The sequence below is a fragment of the Lactuca saligna genome, chromosome 9 (genome assembly GCF_052625555.1).
Source record: "Lactuca saligna cultivar CGN05327 chromosome 9, ASM5262555v1, whole genome shotgun sequence".
Taxonomy (NCBI): domain Eukaryota; kingdom Viridiplantae; phylum Streptophyta; class Magnoliopsida; order Asterales; family Asteraceae; genus Lactuca; species Lactuca saligna.
This window is the reverse complement of record NC_136425.1, coordinates 753190-767891: the sequence shown is the minus strand read 5'-3', so window position 1 is coordinate 767891 and position 14702 is coordinate 753190. Positions and strand designations below refer to the sequence as shown.

Below are 14702 nucleotides of genomic sequence, written 5' to 3'. Positions count from 1 at the left end.
TGCATATATGCATGGGCGTGTAAAGGTCTCAAAATCCCTTTGACAGGGGAGCGTTTAGCCTGGGATCTAGCCATCACATTAGGCCTTATCCCTCAAATAAGGCAATAGGAGTACAGAGGTAGTCACTTATTACAAATACTGCAGTACTTACGAGATTACCCTAGACTTAAGGTAATTAGTACGGTTGTAGTTCGACACAACACCATAGTACTATTTCATTTTCCCATTACATTCACTTTGTGAACATTCACACGATGCACGGTAATGTAGAAACTATATTTTTGGTTAATGATAGTCGGATTTGGGAAAATACACACTCTTACAAGAGACACACACAAACACTAGATGCCTTGGTAGAAGGATACGATTTGTAGGAAACATAGGGTTTTCTAGGATCATTCAAAACATTTTCAATACTTAGAGTTCATATACATTTTCAATACTTATAGTTCATATACAAACAATTTCTTACATATAAATTAAGACACTAAAATATTTATGATCTCACCAGCTTTAAAGCCGATACTCGCTTTCAAAATACTTGTATCCTCAGGTCATCCATAGACAGGTACCGATGCAAGGTTTAGAGAAGATGGAGCTCGTTCAAGACTCATCTTTCATTTTGTTTATACTTTAGTGTCTATTATAATTTGACATTACACACTTGTATTAAAATTATATTATTAATGCAATGGATGATGCTGTTGCTTGTTTACTACTTTTCATTGTTGTGATATTGTACATAATGTCCTCCGCCCCAAAACGTTTCCGCCGTTCAATGGTTTTGGGGTGTGACACTACATTTTTGCAGGCTAGAGTTCAAACTGAGATCCAAGAAGAGGTTCAAGCTGAAGTGCAGGGGCAAGAAGAAATGACCCAAAACAAGGAAGAACATGAAGTGCAAGAAGAGGTACCACCTACAACCACATCTGCAAGACCACCTGGTAGACCATCTCCAAGACCAAATGCAAGACCATCTTATATGACAAGAAAGCAATCTGAGAGGATAATCTTGATAAAACTAGGCAAGAATTTTGGTGGATAAGGGAGCACATCTAGGAAACCTTTGGATTTAGAATGATGTGGTTGTTGTGTTATTTAATGTAGGTTATGTAAAACTTAAGTCTTTTGGTTGTTTCCTTTGTGGTCTACGACTACCAACTCAACTATGGGTACCTTTTAAACAATTTAAGTATTTTGTTTGTGTTCTTTTGTTAAGACCAATGCACCTTTTGTAATGGAATCAATTAAGTATGTGGTCCACTTATGTGTCTGTGTTTGCATATGCTTCTGTTGGTGGTCCATTCATTTGTTTATTATGACTGGAATCTTGGTATTGATAATCAAACCAGTTTCGTATGCAAAGTACATAAAGTAAGGATAAAGCAATGACAATACATGTATGCATATTTGTTAAAATACTTAAACTGGGAATGACTTTCATTGATAACTTTATACATGTGATGTTACATAAGATAGACACAAAAGTGTCAATTGTTATGACCCTACCCACAGTGCATGTTATATGCAAAAGAGTCCCATACATTTCCCATATTTATCTATGATATCTACACCATCCAAAAGCTTATACAAACCATCCCATACACTTCCCAAAAGACTATACAAAAAGCTATGCATACCCTTGTCCTACCAACATTGCAACACTTCCTACATGAAACTATTAACCATTATCATGAACCCACAACCACAAACAAACCCAAATAGTATTGCTAGTCTGATCTTCAGGTAAACTTTCTCCCATTGTTTAGTCAGTTTCAACACATGTGTATCAAAGAGTTGTTGTTCATCCATCATCATAACTTGCATATCCTTCATTTTTGCCTCCGTCCTTGCAGAACAACAATATGCATCTCCATTCGCATCCCTTCTCATTTCATTGAGCATGGTCTTGTAGTGTGCATATGGTCCTTCAAGCTCAGGATCAATCCAATCAATGTAGTTACATTTTACATTGTTTAGCTGTAACAAATATACTATCATTCAATTCACATTCGTATGAAGAGTGTTACAGTCAACTAAAACGAGATTTCTTACCATCGAAAATGGACAGTTGAAGAACCTCCGATGTGGATTGGGCAACGTCCATGACATTCTCTTCTTTGCAGGGTAACGACAACCACAATTAGGGATGGGTTCAGTTGGGTTACTCCAAAGCATGTCTACTCCGACGTTGACATCTATTTGATCAGCCATCGTTGAAGGATCTAGATTTTATGCTTCTTGCGATAAATTAGGGGAACTTATATGATTCTTGCGATAAATTAGGGGAACGAAGGTGTGTGAAGTGGCCGATGGAAACCCTCATTCTTAATGTTGGTCCACATGCCAACCTGGAGCTTACGTGGGCGATGTAAACTGTCGTAAACGGTTACAACCGGATACAAATGGTCATATTCCCTCTTTTAACCCACTATTTGAAAGTATAAGGATCCATAACACTAAAAAAAAAATAGAATAATGACCTTTTAAACCCAAAATGAAAAACACGTGAAACTTAATTTTTCATACGTTATATATTCCACACATAGCAAAAAAAAAAGATGTATGGATTAGAGGGAATATGAGGTTAGAGCATGAACATACCATTTTCACAAAAAAACAAATGTGTAAATTTTCTTAAATTTGGTACAAGTTGATGTTACGTGAATAATCATATTTCATAAATTTTGGTTTTGCTTAACTACATTTCATTCATATTACACATACAAATTTAGGGTTCTGCTTAACAACATTCAACTTACCATCGTGTGAGGGAAGTTGCGTAACTTTCATGCGGGGTTATAAATCGTCCATGAAGTCCTTTGTCGAGCTTGGATGAGACAATCATATAATCGTACATAGGAACAAACCGAGTGTATGTGTTTTTATTGCTTTTGTTGGAGTATTGTGATGAATACAACATTTTTTTGTTGGCAATGATTTAATTTGAGGCGTAATGGAACAAGGTTTAACCGAAAGACGAAATAGGTAGATGAGAATGGTTCATTTTAAGGTTTCGAGAAACTCAACAACATGGAAGTAACGTGACCTTAATTTGCTATGTTACTACTTACATGTACACGCTCATTTATTTGGAAAGTGATGGAATCGGGTAAATAGAGTTTTTCCCCCTCTTTTAGCAAGTAAACACTAAGTTTAAGCGCCCTTATCACACACAAAAAAAAAATTCATAAAAAACCTTTTAAATCAAAATATATATTTTGTTGGGCATAACATGTCATTAACCAAAAAAAATTGTGTTTTCAAATAAATGCTCCAAAAGTCAAAGACTTTTGTTTTTTTTTGACGATGAAAAAAGCGAAAACGAACGAAAGGCCTCGTGGGGGGTCAAAAGTTAAATATCTAAATTGTAAGGACTGCTTATGGTCTCAACTTATCTTAAACCGATTAGAAAGATTTGAACCCGGATTAAGATCTTGCCGACCTTTCCCATCATTTTAACCGACGTCTAGAATCCCCAATTCTTCCTTCCCTGTACGAACCCTAGCTGCCGCAAAACGTCAATTGTGGTGCCTGTCCTCACCGATTCTATCAATCCCAGTTTGTGATTCAAAGAGAGGATGGACGATACCTGTGCTGTGTGTGCAGAGAGCCTAGAATGGGTTGCTTACGGATCTTGTGGACACAAAGAGGTTTGTTCCACATGCGTTGCTCGTCTTCGGTTTATCTGTAGTGATCGCCGCTGCTGCATCTGCAAAACCGAGTCCACCCTTATCTTTGTTACCAAGGTTTCTTTCTAATATCTTGTTGATCCATCTCCAACTATAATAGTATAGTAACGTTGTTACCCATATGCCATATCTGGTGATCGCTCGTTCGATGAATAGTTCGCATTAAGCTGATGTTATTTCCGAAACTGCTGTGTTTTATGTGATTGGGTTTTTTTTGCAGGCTTTAGGGGACTACACTAAGATGATAAATGACTTCTCGGTCTTCCCTTCCGAAGATAAAGAAGGTCGATCTGGCTCATATTGGTACCATGAAGACACACAGGCCTACTTTGATGATTTGGATCAATACAAAATGGTCAAGGCCATGTGTAGGCTTTCTTGTAGTGTTTGTGACAAGATAGAGGAGAACACCAGTAATAGCTCCAAGAGAAAAGCTAGGTTTCGTGACATCCATCAGCTTAAGGGTCATCTGTTCCACCAGCACAAGTTGTTTATGTGCAGCCTCTGCCTGGAAGGAAGGAAGGTTATTTTCGAGTTCTATCTTTTTTATACTTTCTCTGTGCCCGTTGTTATATATAAGTATTGCATGTTCTTATGTTTTCATTGGAAAGCTCTGAGCCAAATATATTTTTAGTGGCGTGCACAATGGGATTGTCTAGATTACTGAAACTTGCAATCTAAGAAGCTAGGTATGCTGTATGGATGCAGATGTACTAATTAGTATTACTTAAGACACTGACTCTGAAAAGCTTGAAATTTTGTGATATGGTGATTAACATCAAACATATTTAATTTATCGTTTATACTTGGACATGGAGTCTTTGGGAGTTAAATGAACACATTAGCATGAATAGCTTGAAAATATATCTACACTTGGCATAGGATGCACGTTTAATGTGGCTAGGTGATCACATATCAATTGTAACTTGTTTAATTCGACAAGTCTGGTGGTTTTTATTGCCATATTGGTTCTTTGTGCAAAGTCAAAACATGACTTTGATTTTGGAAAAGTTTGTTTAGCAGCTATTATATAATCTATTTTATTGCACAGTCAACACGTTGCAGTTAATTCTGGTTGCAATGTCATCATAGCTGATATCATTTGCTTGGTAAGGCATGTTCGTTTTCAAACACATGATTCTGCAGTAATGGTGAATAATCCCAAGCTCAGTTGTATGTTATAACTGGTCTTATGAAAAAGACTAAATAAGATATTTTGGTAATTCTTTAATGCATGCATGCATGTTTTGTTTCTTGATTCTTTATTTATTAAAGTTGTTTCTTTAGCCTTTGGAGTCTGTCTGATGTGATTGTTTTATGTACATATGGAATGCATCAGGTATTTATCTGTGAGCAGAAGCTTTATTCGAAAGCCCAATTGAAACAGCATATAAACACAGGTGACTCTGAAGTTGATGGAACTGAAAGTGAAAGAGGTGGGTTTCAGGGACATCCTTTATGTGAATTCTGCCGGTCACCATTTTATGGGGACAATGAGCTTTACACGCATATGTCTACCGAACATTACACTTGCCATATATGCCAAAGGTACAATTTTTGAGCCATCCTCTCTGTCGACTGATGCAAGTTATTTAAACTTTTTCTTTTGAATATATGCAGACAAAATCCTGGTCAATATGAGTATTACAAGAATTATGATGACTTGGAGGCGAGTTGTTTTTCTATTTTAAAACCAAGCCAGTGAATTCAATTTGTAATTGTTGCTGAGATTGCTTTTATATTTTTCTATGAGTATATTATAATATCGACGAATGAATCATTGGTGTTGTGGTGCTACATATAATATAATATAATTAATCAAGAGCAATATGTCGTGTTGCAGATTCATTTTCGCCAAGAACATCATTTGTGTGAGGATGAGTCTTGCCTTTCCAAGAAGTTTGTTGTTTTTCCATCTGAAGCTGAAATGAAGGTAATTAATTGTCTTATTTATCTAGCTAAAAAAGCACCTCGAAACAAGTGTTGTAATTTGTAACCGAACTGGTGTTAAATTTCCAGAGGCACAATGCCTTGGAGCATGGAGGTCGCATGTCACGAGCAAAGCGCAATGCGGTTTTGCAGGTATGCTGGCTGTTGTGTAGTCAGAGAAACACTTGTAAAGGGGTTAATGCATTTTTATTTTATTTTATTTAAAAAAAATAAAAAGTTTTCTGTGTGTTTGGGTAGTTGCCAACCAGCTTCACATATCGACGAAGCAACGAACAAAATAACAGACACGGAAGACGAAATACATTTCAACGTGATCTGTCGGAAGCGGAACTATCGAGAGCAATTGAAGCCAGCCTGGAGACAGCTAACAATGTGAATGGCAGCAGATTTCCAGAAGCATCTGATGCTAACAGAAATGGTTTTGATCCGTTAGTTGAGTCATTTGAAGGGCTAGTTACAGAATCTGATCCAAGATATCTTATGGCTGTTTCACATAGGCCAAGAAATGGAGCACTGGAGGAGTCGGCTTTCCCTCCACTCTCCACCGCCGGCGCTGGCCCTAGTGGTACCGCTCAAAAGCCTGCTGCAGAAGGCGGTGGTGGTGGTGGAAGAAACACCATGGCAGAAAAACTACGCCGGCAGAACAAGAAGAAGGTGAACGTTCTCAATTCAGCTCCGGCGTGGCCAGCACCCACTCGTATCAACAATAATCAGTCAGCATCAGCATCAGCAGTTTCTAGACCTCAAAGTAATACACATGGATCATTGGTTAAGTTGGCAGTCAACCAGAGGCCTGTAAATGTGCATGTGCAGCAGGCCTCTTCTAGTCAACCAAGTGCTGTTGGTTCATCTTCATCTTCAGCTTCCTCTTCCTCTTCCAGCGGTTGGAAGAACAAGAGCAGAATTAGCCATTCATCATCGGCTCCTAATCTGGTATCTGATTTCCCTCCGGTTTCATCGACATTGCATACGCCTGCAACTGCAAGTGTGGAGCAGCATGTTTATGCTGCAAATAAGTCGATGGTGGAAAAGATACGTGAGGGTTTGGGTCAGGATGAAGATAGATATGGTGCGTTCAAGGAGATATCTGGGGAATATCGGAAAGGTGGGATTGACGCAGAGACTTATCTGGTGTATGTGGAGCAGTTTGGATTGTCGCATCTTGTTGTGGACTTGGCCAGGCTATGTCCTGATCCTCGTAAGGAGAAGGAGCTTCTTGCAGTTTACAATGCCAATCGAACTCTGATCCAGAAAGGAAACAAAAACACCACCAGCAGTAGCAGTACCAACAGTAAAGGTAAAGGTAAAGGGAAGTCTGTTGCTGTTGCTGTTGGTAACAAGCAGCTAACAAACAGCATACTGGAGAGTGTGCGGGAGTTGCAATCCAACTACCGCCCACCTGAAGAAGAGGAGGTGGAGATGCTGTCAAAGGACGGGTATCGGGCTAATAAAGGGAAAACAACGATTGCTGATGGAGATGGTCAACTCCTCCTCCTAAAGCCCCCGAAGAAGAGTCTGGAAGAAGAAGAAGAAGGTGTTGGTGGTAAACAGCAAAGGAAAAAAACCTCAAAGTTTCATAGGGTTCGGCTTGGTAATGGCTCCATGGCTGCACTTCTTGATCTCAATGGTAATAATAGTAATCATGCTGCTGAGGCCTCAGAGGAGGAGGAAGCATCAAAGGACACAATACCCGTGCGAGGCGTGTGGCGAAATGGTGGAGGTCATAGGCTAATCCAGAAAAGACCCTCCTAGTTTTGAATTTTGATGCTTTTTCATGGGAGTGGAGGAGAGGATATATAAAAATTTATACAAGTTGTCTGTTTATTTTTCAACCAAGTTGTAGTTGCTTTTGTTTCTTTTATCAGTTTATGACCTTTTGTGTATACACCCCCGTAAAAGATTATAAAATACTATTCCTTACTTCCATCCATCCATCCATCCATCCGTTAATTGGATTCAATTACTTTCTGGTAGTCTTTAGAAGATGCATGCAGACAGGAGCTTTAATTTATATCACAAATATATCCATACATCATCTGTTTGCAAGAAGCATACTCAATTTGTCAACCGATTTTTATTAAAACTTTTTTTACCTACAAACACACACACACACAGAGTTAGTTGCCTTGTTGCTTGCTTGGAGATGGAGAGAGTCCAAAGCAATGTTAAAGACACAACACCCATCCATGAGATGTGTTTTTATTTTTCTTTTGCCAAACGACGTGCTACCATGATATTGATAACCACAAACAATACTTGCAATAAATATACAAGGGAAACTAGGCTTTTTAACAATTCACATTTCACACATTCCAGTTCCAGTAAAATAATATACAACTTATATATAATTAGAATGAAGTGCTGTTGCCAAATGTCTTCTCACTGCTGTAGCACATGTATAAGAAGCCATCCTCATCCTTATATGATTCATAAACCGACTCTATCAGGCTGGCTGCAAATACAAAAAAAATCTCATAAATAAAAGCTAACAGACATGAATTATGATGATGATGATGATGACATAACAATATAACATACATGTCTGAGGTAATGTGTTGTGCACGAATACGAATAGAGCCTTTCCAGGAGTCAAATGGAGCCTGCCGCTAAGTATGTGAATAAATTGCCCAATTGACATGTCCCGGGGTACCAAATATCTGCAAATCACAACAAAAACTAATCAGTAATCATATCCGGAGATTAATTTTATTGTTTCTTGTTTGATGATTTTAGATTCTTTTTCTAGAGCAAAACATTCTTAGCTAATATTATATGCTATCATGATCAAACATGGAAGCCATTACAAACTTGTAAACGAAATACTTACTTCTTCTTTTCCATCTCAGGAAGGTCGGTTTTTGTATATCTTTCCACTACCACCTGCATAAAATAGAAAAAAATATATTATTAAACAAAAACAAGAGACACCAAAATGGTTGCACAGGTTAGCTACGTCATCCAACATCCAGTTCTACTGCTATCAATATTGGATAAGGAAGGAAGACACACAAACACATATGTTGACCAAAACTCACAGATTGATTTGGAATTGTAATACATAACAAAATTATTAATCGGGAGTAAACTAATTACAGGGAGACGATCGGGGTATCTGGCGATGATATCCTGTGATTCCTGGCATCGCTCCTCTGCGATTTTGCAAATTATGAATTAATCAACCCATTAGATCGGAAAAAAAAAAGAGAGAGAAAGGAAGAGGGAAGAAACAAACCAAACGAGTAAGTTTCCTTGAACGCAGTAGATTTTCCCATCTCCACTTCACCTCCGATACCTATTCCGATAGCTATCAACTGCAACTGGAAAATTAGATAAAATTGACACGGCAACCCCTATGGTCCAACTCCAATCTCCCCTCAGCTCTCCTTATTTATAATAAATTGGTTTGGGCCTGGCCCTTATCTTATCCTATTTATTTATTTTTTTAAAAAACAAATCTAATCGTTTTTATTTATTTTAACTAGAAATTGCCTCCTTCCGTTTTTTGGGAGATTAGACGAGATTTGCTTAGTATGTTTTAGGGAAAATGACTTGTTAAGGTAATTAATTATTTTAATTGTTCATATATAGGTAATGTTTTTTTTTTATTTATTATTTTTTATTTTTTTATTTTACATATTAAGGTAAATAACTTGTTTTGTTTGTTCACATTTAGGTAATATGACCGACTATCACCTGTTTTTACTTATGTGACATCCACCTGACATATGACTTGAATACGTTGCACCTACGTGGCATCCACCTGATATATGACTTGTTTTGTTTCTTCTTCCTCATCTTATTCTTCAAAACAACAAGATGAATTTCAAGCTGATCATCCATGTGATTGTTATAACGACCCAAAATTTAAGATCAAAAATTTCTTTTAATAAATCATTAGTTAAAGTAAAGTCATCATTCCAAAACATAATATGAGTATAAGTTTTCAAAACACATATTCATTATCAGAGTAAACATTTCCAGGCTGTCTAATCTATGGTGTGTGCCATGTGATCACCCCGAGCTCTTCCCTCCGCTACCGGAAGTACCTGAAACCAAAACTGGAAACCGTAAGCACGAAGCTTAGTGAGTTCCCTACCCTACCACATACCATGCATAACCACATATTGCACATACTGGGCCACGCCCGCTATCTTGGACCTCGCCCCCTACCTCGGCCTCGCCCGCTACAACGGCCCCGCTGCTCCAGGCCCCGCCTGGCTTCGAGCCCCGCTCGGATACAAATCTGTTTTACTTAGGCCTCGCCTGTCACAGGGCCTCGCCCACTAACAAATAATAACACATAAACATTTCACAACACATAACTAAACACATGCAACTGGTTCTGTCCTAAGGCCTCGCCCATGTCCTGCTACTGATGAGTCATGGAACCCTGTCCACGCTTCAGATGGTAGTGAGGTACGAGCCTAGCCCACTCTCACTCCTGTTCTAGTTTGGGCCTCGCCCCTGTTCTACTACTAATGAGATATGGAACCCCATCCACACTCTGCTATTGGTGAGATACGGGACCTCGCCCACACTCACCTCCCTACCAGGCACATACATGTATCATACAGACAACAAGTATAATCTAGCATATAAACGAATCCTTGGGCACCCGCCCGCTATTACTGGACCTCGTCCTGAATATCATACTAGCATACCGTGCCTAGGGATAACCCCCGGGTCTTCTACTCATAACTACATGGGCCGACATTGTGGCCTTAGACCCATTCACACAAAGGGAAACTCACCTGCACTGGCTGAACTTGCTGATGATTTCACTAGCTGCTGCCCGACAACTCACGGAACTCCTGCTCCCCTTGTTCCCCGAACTACCAATATCAATGCAACACTGAGTCTAACTGACCCCCGAAAAACAACCAAGTCAACCCTGGTCAAGGTCAAAGTCCTGGTCAAAGTCAACCTTCCAGGTCAACACTACTCGCCGAGTCACCCTACTGACTCACCGAGTTCAAAATGATCAGATTCCTTCCATTCACGACTCGACTCGCCGAGTCTACCGATTTCTGAGTCCTGACCTGTCCAACTCACTGAGTCTCCACCCGACTCACTGATTCGAGTCTCAACTTGAAGGGTTTGGGGTTTCGCGACCTGACTCGCCGAGTCCAAGAACAGACTCGCCGAGTACAAGGCAATCTTCATACGACTCGACGAGTTGTTCATCCCACTCGTCGAGTTTCTCCACAACTTCATGCTACTCGCCGAGTCCACTCAAAGGACTCGCCGAGTCCCTTCAGTTCTCCTTACATGCAGAGGACTTTTGAGTCATGCATGGACTCCAAACTGTAGATCTACCCTTCCCAAGCCTATTCCTCACGTAAAGTTGCAAACTTTACGTGTAGAGAAGGAGATCTAGGCAAAATATGCCATAAACTAGGGTTTAAGGCCAAGGGGCTTCAAAATCAATTCAAGGGCTGATACTTTACGGGGTTTTAGATCAAAATAAGCATGGATCTGAGGTAACAACCTCAGATCTGAACCCCTAGCTCGAAAGGTCACTCTTATGCCATGAATGCCCAAATACACACATAGATCTAGGTGCAAAGAAGGGAAAATAGCAGCTTGTTACCTCCAAGATGAACACCGCTGAAGTAGATGTCGGATCTACACCTCCTCCTTTGAAGCAACCTTCTTGATCTTCAAGTTCCTTTCCCAAAGTTCCTTCCTCCAAGCTATATCTCTCAAATGATGGAAGCTCTCACGAAATCAAGGGTGTACTGGTTCTCTAGGGTGATATGGGGGCTGAGGGAGGGACATAACACCCTTTAAATAGGGTAAAAATCCCGGGATTAGGGTTTTCCTCGTTCATACCAGACTCGCCGAGTCACCTTGGCCGACTCGCCAAGTCGGTCACTTACTTCTCAACACGGATCCCGCTCGGACTCGCCGAGTCTACCCTTAAAATTAGGGCTTTTCTTTCCTTTCTTGGCCTTCAAAACTTTGGGTGTTACAATTGCAGCTTACCATTTCGTGTGAAGATTTCAAGAACTCCTGACAACCATGGAAGAAAATTTAGAGTTTGTCAAAACTCGATGGTAAATCAATATTTTTAATATGTTGCAGGAGTTCTTGAAATCTTCACACGAGATGGTAAACCACAATCACATAGATGATCATCTTGAAATTCATCTTGTCATTTTGAAGAATAAGATGAGGAAGAAGAAGCCATCGTCGATCGATCTAGGGTTTAGAATTAGGGGTGGAATCGTATGACACAGTTATAGTGTAATCGAATGAAGACAATATATGCACCATGCCACGTAGGTGCAACTTATTCAAGTCATATGCCTGGTGGATGCCACATAAGCAAAAACATGTGATAGCCAGTCATATTACCTAAATGTGAACAAACAAAACAAGTTAGTTACCTTAATGTGTACAAAAAAAGAACATTACCTATATATGGACAACTGAAATAGTTAGTTACCTTAATAAATCATTTTCCTATATATGCACCATGCCACGTAGGTGCAACGTATTCAAATCATATGCCAGGTGGATGCCACATAAGCAAAAACAGGTGATAGCCGGTCATATTACCTAGATGTGAACAAACAAAACAAGTTAGTTACCTTAATGTGTACAAAAAAAAGAACATTACCTATATATGGACAACTGAAATAGTTAGTTAGCTTAATAAGTCATTTTCCTTATGTTTTATTCATATAAAAGAAAAATACTACTATTCATCAATCTAATCTGCTTTTTATTTATTTGAACTAGAAATTGCATCCTCCTGTTTCATGGGAGGTGCAGACGAGATTTACTTATTATGTTTTAGTCATAAAGAAGAAAAATACTATTATTCATCATTTTTATTGTTCTCTATGCACGATTTCGGAGGGGACTAAAGTTGTCGACCTACAAAAGTCTAGGGACTAAATATGAAAACATGGTAATATTTAAAAGTTGAAGGAGTGGAAATTGTCGTTATATAAATTTGATGGTGTAAAAGTGACATTTTGCAAAGTAAAGGGATGGAAAGTGCCACTCTACAAAGTAAGGGGGTGGAAAGTGCCATTCTAGAAAATAAAGGAGAGAAAATTGATAATATATGAAAGTCTAGAAACCAAATCTGCCAACATAAGAAACTTTTGTGGCCAAAATATGAAATAAGAAAGTAGATTTGTGGCCAAAATGTGAAATAAGAAAAATTTTGTAGGCAAATTAAGAAAATACAAAAGTATACTATTGATAAGAGGATGTTTTCTTTTATTATATATAATAACTAGAAATTGTTACCTCCCCGTTTTGCGGGGGATGCGGACGGGATTTTTCTTACTATGTTCTAGTCACACAAAAGGAATCTACTACTATTCATCATATTGTTTTGTGTGCATGGTTTTCGGAGGGGGCTAAAGTTGCTTACATACGAAAGTTTAGGGGCCAAACCTGCAAACATGGCGATATTTAAAATTTGAAGGGGGTGGAAATTGTCATTGTCTAAATTTGAGGATGTAAAAGTAACATTTTACAAAGTAAATGAGTGGAAAGTGCCATTCTACAAAGTAAGGGGTGGAAAGCGCCATTCTAAAAAATAAAGATGAGAAATTTGTCAATATATGAAAGTCTAGGGACCACATCTACCAAAATAAAAAACTTATATGGCAAAATATAAAATAAGAAAGTAGGTTTGTAACAGCAATATAAAATAAGAAACTTTTGTGGTCAAATTATAAAAACACAAAAAATACTATTCATAAGGGTTGTTTTTTATTATTATATGAAAGCCTTTCTATTGGGTTTTGGTAATTGGGCCAATAATGGGGCTATCCAAGAATGATCACATGGACTTGAACAATTAGATGGGCTTTAGGGTAAGGCCCATAGGAGGGTTTAGGCCTAATTTGAAAATTGGGCCATAGATGGGCCATGGTTTGGGCCTAGATGGTTGTATGATATTGGGCCCTTAAAATGAGACATGTTGAACTGGACTGAACAATTGGGCCTTATGGGAAAACCATGCAGAGGCTTGGGCCAAATTTGGAAAATTAGGCCATATGATGGGCTTGGGTTCATTATTAGACTTTTGTGCTGTTGGATTGGGCCTTGAGCTTGAATCAAGCTAAGTTAGGGGTAAAGTAGTCTTTACCCAAGCCTAGACTTATAGATATGTGTTGGAACCCAATTATTAATTGGGTGTTATTTTGATGTTGACAGATTCGGGAATTTGTCATCCAACAGCTAGGGTTTTATCAGCGGGACTTCAGCACTGTGAGGTGAGTTTTCCTCCAGTAGGAATGGGTCTAAGGCACCAATGCCGACCCGTTTATGTAGTTACAGTATGCCGGGGTAAGCCCGATGCCGGGGTAAGCCCGATGTCGGGGTTAGCCCGATGCAGTTTATATGTTCTGGACTTCGGTCCGATGCCGGGTTGGTCCCGAGAAGTAGTTATGTATGATTGATGTCTTTATGATTCATGAATGTTTGTGTTATGTGTTATATGTTCCAGGCTTTGGTCCGATGCCGGGCAAGCCCGATGTAGTATATGTGATTATGTTATATGTTTATGTTTATGTTATGTTCAAGTTATTCCGGACTTCGGTCTGATGCTGGGCGGGGCCCGATGCAGTGGGAGGGGCCCAAGCCATTCCGGACTCCGGTCCGATGTCGGACGAGGCCCAATGCAGTGGGTGGGGCCGAAGCTAGTCCGGACTTCGGTCTGATGCCGGGCAGGGCCCGATGCAGTGCCCTATATGTGTTATATGAGTTATTGTATGGTATGTGGTAGTTTGGGGAGACTTACTAAGCTTCGTGCTTACACTTTTCAGTTTTGGTTTCAGGTACTTCAGGTTTCCAAAGAGGAGCTCGGGAAGGTTGTAGTGCATACACCATTTGATCAGCGTAGGATGTTTATACTTTGATATTCATGACAATTGTTATAGTATTGTGAGATACATTGTTTATGATTTTTCTATGACGTATGATGACTATGGTTTTTATTATTAAATTAAAACAAAATTTTTAGACCGTGTTTTTGGGATGTTTCAAATACCATTTGAGAGTGTGTTTTGATCTTAAGGAGTGTATTTGCGGCCA

At 39.1% G+C, this 14702-nt stretch overlaps 2 protein-coding genes across 2 annotated transcripts; one reads left to right on the top strand and one right to left on the bottom strand.

Moving 5' to 3' along the window:
* The first annotated feature begins 3428 nt into the window (after nt 1–3428).
* On the top strand, nt 3429–7572 carry LOC145018344 (RING/U-box superfamily protein). The gene is made up of 7 exons (XM_078976237.1): nt 3429–3749; nt 3913–4215; nt 5032–5240; nt 5313–5361; nt 5536–5625; nt 5712–5774; nt 5880–7572. Exons 1-7 carry the CDS (start codon nt 3582–3584, stop codon nt 7392–7394), a joined length of 2397 nt encoding a protein of 798 aa, XP_078832363.1. The 5' UTR covers nt 3429–3581; the 3' UTR covers nt 7395–7572.
* A 129-nt stretch (nt 7573–7701) lies between these two features.
* Nucleotides 7702–9029, bottom strand: LOC145018345 (autophagy-related protein 8i-like). Its single transcript, XM_078976238.1, has 5 exons — nt 8875–9029; nt 8736–8791; nt 8470–8522; nt 8181–8299; nt 7702–8094 (listed from the first exon to the last, which is right to left on the bottom strand). The coding sequence occupies exons 1-5, from the start codon at nt 8912–8914 to the stop codon at nt 7991–7993; spliced, it is 372 nt and encodes a 123-aa protein (XP_078832364.1). The 5' UTR covers nt 8915–9029; the 3' UTR covers nt 7702–7990.
* Between the last annotated feature and the right edge of the window lie 5673 nt (nt 9030–14702).

Bases quoted from the DNA above. Each gene is read 5' to 3' on its own strand.
- LOC145018344 (XM_078976237.1), top strand. From the start codon at position 3,582: ATGGACGATACCTGTGCTGTGTGTGCAGAGAGCCTAGAATGGGTTGCT. The intron at 4,216-5,031 runs GTTATTTTCGAG...GGAATGCATCAG, and splicing joins TCTGCCTGGAAGGAAGGAAG to GTATTTATCTGTGAGCAGAA. The intron at 5,241-5,312 runs GTACAATTTTTG...GAATATATGCAG, and splicing joins ACTTGCCATATATGCCAAAG to ACAAAATCCTGGTCAATATG.
- LOC145018345 (XM_078976238.1), bottom strand. From the start codon at position 8,914: ATGGGAAAATCTACTGCGTTCAAGGAAACTTACTCGTTTG. The intron at 8,792-8,874 runs GTTTGTTTCTTC...GCAAAATCGCAG, and splicing joins CAAGGAAACTTACTCGTTTG to AGGAGCGATGCCAGGAATCA. The intron at 8,300-8,469 runs GTAAGTATTTCG...TGTGATTTGCAG, and splicing joins CCTGAGATGGAAAAGAAGAA to ATATTTGGTACCCCGGGACA.